Raw genomic sequence first — 6,094 nt, forward strand, 5'->3', positions numbered from 1 at the left:
AAAAAAAAAAAAAAAAAAAATTATAAAATTATTACACAGTAATTTTATGGCACTAAGTTACACATTTGGGTACTAATTTTCTTTCTTTTAAAAATTTTTTTAAAGAATTAGAAATTGAATCTTGCTATGTTTCCCAGGCTGGTCTTGAACTCCTGGCCTCAATCGATCCTGCCTTGGCCTCTAATTTTCTGAATAAGTAAATTAACATTTCACTTTGATCTGCTTTTGTTTATTTTTAGCTGAATCTACAATTTATATGAAAATACAAAGGGCCAAAAGAGGCAGGGCAGTTTGAAGAACTTTGTTTAAAAAAACCCAACCAGATGTCAAGACTAGTATGAAACTATGTAATTAAGACAGTGTAGTATTAGTACATGATTAGACAACTAGAGCATTGGAATAGACAAAAGAGCTAGAAAAGTCTGTACTTGATATATTCCCACTTTATATACAGTAGTACTCTACAAACATGTAAATGTTTGGCCAAATGAATGCTGTTAATATTATGTAAAATTATTTCATTAAATATTTATTACTTCAACTAAAAAAATAAGGAGCTTAAAAAAGACCCACATGTTTATGCATTTTTGATTTGTAGTAACAGTGGACATTTTTTATAGTATGGAAAGGGTAATTCTTTCAATAAATTGGTAGGAGAGTTGGGTATCTGTTTCTCCCTGCTGCTTTCCTCTCTTTGTGTCTGTCTGTCTGTCTTGTCTCTCTATATATGTGTTTCTCATACATATGAAAATAGGAAACTTGACCACTGACTCACATGATATACAAAATTTTTTTTACAGATTGATAGTAGACATAAATGTGAAGGACAAAATGGTAAAGTTTCTAGAAGATAATGTAGGGATATCTTTATGATCTTATAGAAAGAAAAAGATTTCTTTGACATAAAGCACTACCCCTAGAAGAAAACATTGACACATTTTACTTCATTAAAATGGACGACTTTTCATCAAAAGACGCAAGAGAAGATAAATCATAGAAAAGGAGAAGGTATTTCCAACACCTATACTTGGCAGTGTGCTCATTTGTAGAATGCATAAAGAATTACAAATTGATGAGGAAAGAGTCAATAAATAGAAAAATGGGCCAACAGAAGATACCTGAATGGTCAGTGAATATACGAAAAGATTCCCATGAAAAATCCAATGGAATACCACTTATTTACTGGATTGGCCAAAATAAATGGACTGACAGTGTCAAAAGGATGCAGAGTAGGTTTTGTAGAGGTTGACACATGTGGACAGGATCACCAAGATCTCTTTTGTCTTTTATTTGGGTTTTACTAAGGGATGTATCAGCAGGAAGTTAGAGGGCAGAAGAGAGTGAGGTCTCCTTCCCTGCTCAGTCACTTAGATCTGTTGCCTCTTTCTTTCCAAGGCTAGTTTCTGTAATGGATCTTTGGTATAGTTATCCTTTCTAATTTTTGGTTATTACTTCCATGTTCTCTTTTAGGTCTGTGGTTGGTAATGACTCTTGCTTTTGCTAGCCCCAGGGAATGGCACTCTCTGTAGTTGTTTTCTCAAGATCCTGTCCAAATCCTTGTAAATGGCCCTTTATTAAACTCTCACCCTAATGTAAATATGTTGTGTATTTTCTACAAGTTCCTCAATTCTCTTTTAATACAAAAATATGCAATGTGGAGCAGGGTTATTACAATGTCGGCACTATTGACATTTTTGTCTAGATGGTTCTTTGTTATCAGGGACTGTCCTGTACAGTATAGGATGTTCAGTTCCATCTCCGACTTCTAACTGCTAAGTGACAGTAATACTCCTGTAGTTTCGATAACCAAAAATGTATGTAGGTATTGCCAAATGTTCCCTTAGGGGCAAAAGTGTCCTTCGTTGAGAACCTCTACTTAACTCATGTTATATATTATTTCATTCAACAAATATTTGCTAGATGTTTACTGTATGTAAGTCATTGTTCTTAGAAATGAATTAGACATCTCAATTAAGTATAAAATTTTGCCATATTCATACAATGGGAATTACTATGCAAGCATTAAAAATGACGGTAAGAATGATATATGCAATGTGAAAATTTGTCCATAAAATATTAAGTTAAAAAAGCAGACTACAAAGTGTTATGTATACTGTGACACTCTTTGTTTAAAAAAATTCATTTGACAGGTGCATTTATGCATAAACTCTAGATGGATTGGGCATTAAACTGTTAATTATGATTCTTTGGATGCTCCTGTTTTCCTCTGAATATTCTAATGTGTTTTCTTAGATTTTTGCCTTGAATATGTTATTTATAATCTGAAAAGAAAACATTAAGCTTTTATTTTTAAAACATATTTAAAAATGAACATATATACATATATAAATGACCATGTTAGAAAGTGATTAGTGACTCAGAATGGACATAATATGTCATTAGGCTTTTAGGCAGTTTGAGTTTCTTTGTAGCTGGATAAATTAATTAGGATTAACTAGAGAAGATAAAGTTGATTTAGACTCAACGATATGCATAGAAGAGTGTATTTCAGGAAGAAGTTTTAATATAGGCAAAGGCACAGGTGTGGAAAAGTGCCAGGTATTGTGGTAATGTAGTTTTGGAATCAATTTCTCTGCAACTGTGTATTTTGTATTTATTTTAAATTATTTTATCCTTTTCTTCATAAAGGTTTGAAATTGAAATTGAACCCATTTTGCAAGTTTGGCTTTATATGATGTCAAGGAAAAGAAAAAGGTAAAATTATATAATTTGACCATAGTCATTTGTCATAATCATTGGTTTTGGAAACCTGTTTTGTTTTGTAAGATCGATTTTTTTGAGAATTGTTAAATGTAGATCTTTTTAAAAAGGAAATAGAAATTTAATTTATTAGGACTAGTTAAATATTTTTTTATTATAAATTACTGTAATTGAAAACAGGTTATTGTTCCACTGAAAGAGTTCTAAAAGTAAATAGCGGAAGCAACTTTAAGAAATAGAAAAGACAATACAAGAAAAGCACTTTTGGCAAGCAGTACCTAACAATAGGAACGACAATGACCGTGAATTTTTATTGACATGGTTTTCATTTTCTCACCAACTAAAAGACCATTTTTGTGTGTTTTAAATATTCTGTTTTAATGCTCTTAGTTTTACCATCATATCATGATTAAATTTAACTTTTTGGAAGGTTATTTTACAACATTTCTTAATTTAATATTCTAAGACTAATATGTGGTAGAAACCTGAAGTGCTGACTGGGTGCTTGTGGCTCACATCTGTAATTGCAGCACTTTGGAAGGCCAAAGTGGGAGGACTGGTTGAGGCCAGGAGTTCAAGACCAGCCTGGGCAACGTAGTGAGACCCCCCATTGCTACTAAAAACAATTTAAAATTACAAAAAGAAAAAAGGAAACTTGAAGTGCCCTCAGTGACTTCTGCTGCCAACACAAGACATATTATGGATTTCTTTAATGGAATTCTGCTCTAGCAACTTTTATTTGCTAACTCGAAACTGCTGAGATATTATTCATAAATTTTTTAAAAACTCAATTTGGAATCCATCATCTCAATGATAATTTCTTTGTGTACTTTATTAGAGATTACTTTTTTTTTTTTTTTTTGAGATGAAGTCTTGCTCTGTCACCAGGCTGGAGTGTAGTGGCGCGGTCTCAACTCACCGCAACCTCTACCTCCCGGATTCAAGCGATTCCCCTGGCTCAGCCTCCTGAGTAGCTGAGACTACAGGCTTTGCCACCATGCCTGACTAATTTTTTGTATTTTAGTAGAGACGGGGTTTCCCCATTTTGGCCAAGATGGTCTCAATCTCTTGACCTTGATCCCCCTCCTCTAATTAAAAGAATTTGGAATATGGTTGTTTAGAATATGCTTATTGTATTTTCCAAGTAGCTTGTAGACTTCTTTTACTTTGATTTAGGTATGTAAAGATTGGTCTCAGTGAAATATAAGCTTAATATTAGAGTATAATATCCTACTATCTGTAGATAAATAAGCAATGGTTTTTTTCAGAATTATTTAACATGAATGTTTTTAAAAAGAAAATAGAAATTTAATTTATTAAGATTAAATGTTTTCTTATTATAATTACTGTAATTGAAAACAGGTTATTGTTTCATTGAATGAGTTCTAAAAGCAAGTAGCAGAAGCAACATTCTTTTAATTTAAGAAATAGACACTGTAAAATGTGCAGATTTTAAAGTTTAACATATTGATATTTTTTAGATTTCAGAAAACTTTTATTTTGACCTTAATTCTGAGCAGATGAAAGGGTTGTTACGTCCACATGTACCACCTGCTGCCATTACCACCCTGGCAAGATCAGCAATTTTTTCTATCACTTATCCTTCCCAAGATGTTTTTCTTGTAATAAAGGTGAGAATGTTAAATATATTTGTTTATTTTGTAGTGTCTGTATACTTGTCTGTCAGTATTATAAACTTTTCAACGGCAAAGATTTAGCCTTTACTTATTTTTTTTTCATCTTGATATTCTGTAACACAATATTGGACATACACTGTAGGTGCTACCTAATTTTTCTTGAACTCTTTATTAGACTTCTCCAGTGAAACTGAACCAATAGGAGTGTGTGTGTGTGTGTGTGTGTGTGTGTGTGTGTGTGTGTGTGTGTGTGTATCTCGTATCTGTTTTGATTATTGTAGTTTTTAAATAAATTTTCATATCAGGAAGTATGAGACTTTCAACTTTCTTCTTTTTTACCTAAATTTGTTTTGATTATTCAGGGTCTCTTGAGATTCCCTGTGAAGTCTAGGATAGGTTTTTCTATTTCTGCAAAAAAAAAAATCATTGAGATTTTGATAGGGATTGCATTAAATTTATAGATTGCTTTGGGTAGTATTCACATCTTAATGATATCAAATCTTTTCAATCCATGAACACAGGATTTCTTTTCATTTATTTGTGTCTAGTTTAATTTGTCTCAGCAATGTTTTATAGTCTTCAGTGTATATAGATCTTTTACTTCCTTGGTTAAGTTTATTTGTAAGTATCTTACTCTTTTTGATGGTATTATAAGTGATATTTTTTTTAATTTCCTTTTTCAATTCCTCATTGCTAGTATGTAGATTTTGTATGCTGTAACTTTGTTGAATTCATTTATTAGTTCTAACGGTTTTTTTTTTGTGGCATCTTTAAAGTTTTCTACTTAAAAGATCATAGCATTTGCAGAGATAATTTCACTTCTTCCTTTCCAATTCAGATGCTTTATGTATTTTTCTTGTTTAGTTCTCAGGCTTGGGCTTCCATTACTATGCTGAATAGGTGAGGCTAAGGTGGGCATTCTTGTCTCATTCATGATGTTAGAGGTAAAGCTTTCAGTCTTTAACTGTTGAGTATGATGTTAACTGTGGGCTTTTCATATATGGCCTTTTATTATATTGAGGTAGTTTCTTTGCATTACTAGTTTGTTGAGTGTTTCTGCCATGCAAAGGTACTGAATTTTGTCTAATGTTTGTTCTGCAGCAATTGAGGTGTCATATATTTTTTTCTGTCATTCTGTTAATGTGTTATATTGATTTTCATATATTGAACCATTCTTGAATGTCACGCTTTTAAAAGCTTAATCTTAACTTTTTTTTGCCTTTGACAGCTCGAAAAAGTCCTACAGCAAGGAGACATTGGAGAGTGTGCAGAACCATATATGATTTTCAAAGAAGCAGATGCCACCAAGGTAGAATGTCATGCTTCTCATTTCCCCCACATTATTACGATTGCAATTTGGGAGGATACTATACAAAGCATATTAAAGAATTTTACTAGTACTATATTTTTTTCTGTTGGCCTGCTTCCTATCTTCCTTTCTTCTTTATTTCATTTGTCAGCTAGCCTGTGTCATATGTTGTGGTATTCTTTAAAAATCTCTTCTATCTCAAAACTAACCGATTCTTTAAATTTTTTTCTTCATGGAGAGAACTAAATTAATTCAGTTTAACTCCTAAATAATGAAAAGTTTTCTTTATTTATAAAATAGTGATATTGATAGAAATTTTCCTAGCAAAATAGAAATATTCTTGGCTTCCATCTGACTGCAGATTATTAAGGAATATAGTAAAAATATAATAGTCTTAAAGAAAAGAAAATACAGCCTTTTTTTTTTT

The 6,094-nt window shown here is 31.8% G+C and overlaps 1 protein-coding gene across 1 annotated transcript in view; it reads left to right on the plus strand.

The window, feature by feature from the left end:
* Positions 1-6,094, plus strand: part of DOCK7 (dedicator of cytokinesis 7) — a 259,128-nt gene that overhangs the window by 58,290 nt on the left and 194,744 nt on the right. The window contains 4 exon segments of the mRNA XM_017877272.1: positions 2,650-2,669; positions 2,672-2,715; positions 4,203-4,352; positions 5,587-5,667. Coding sequence (XP_017732761.1) covers positions 2,650-2,669; positions 2,672-2,715; positions 4,203-4,352; positions 5,587-5,667 — 295 coding nt within the window.

This window comes from Rhinopithecus bieti, unplaced genomic scaffold (assembly GCF_001698545.2).
Source record: "Rhinopithecus bieti isolate Rb0 unplaced genomic scaffold, ASM169854v2 scaffold_6380, whole genome shotgun sequence".
NCBI lineage: Eukaryota > Metazoa > Chordata > Mammalia > Primates > Cercopithecidae > Rhinopithecus > Rhinopithecus bieti.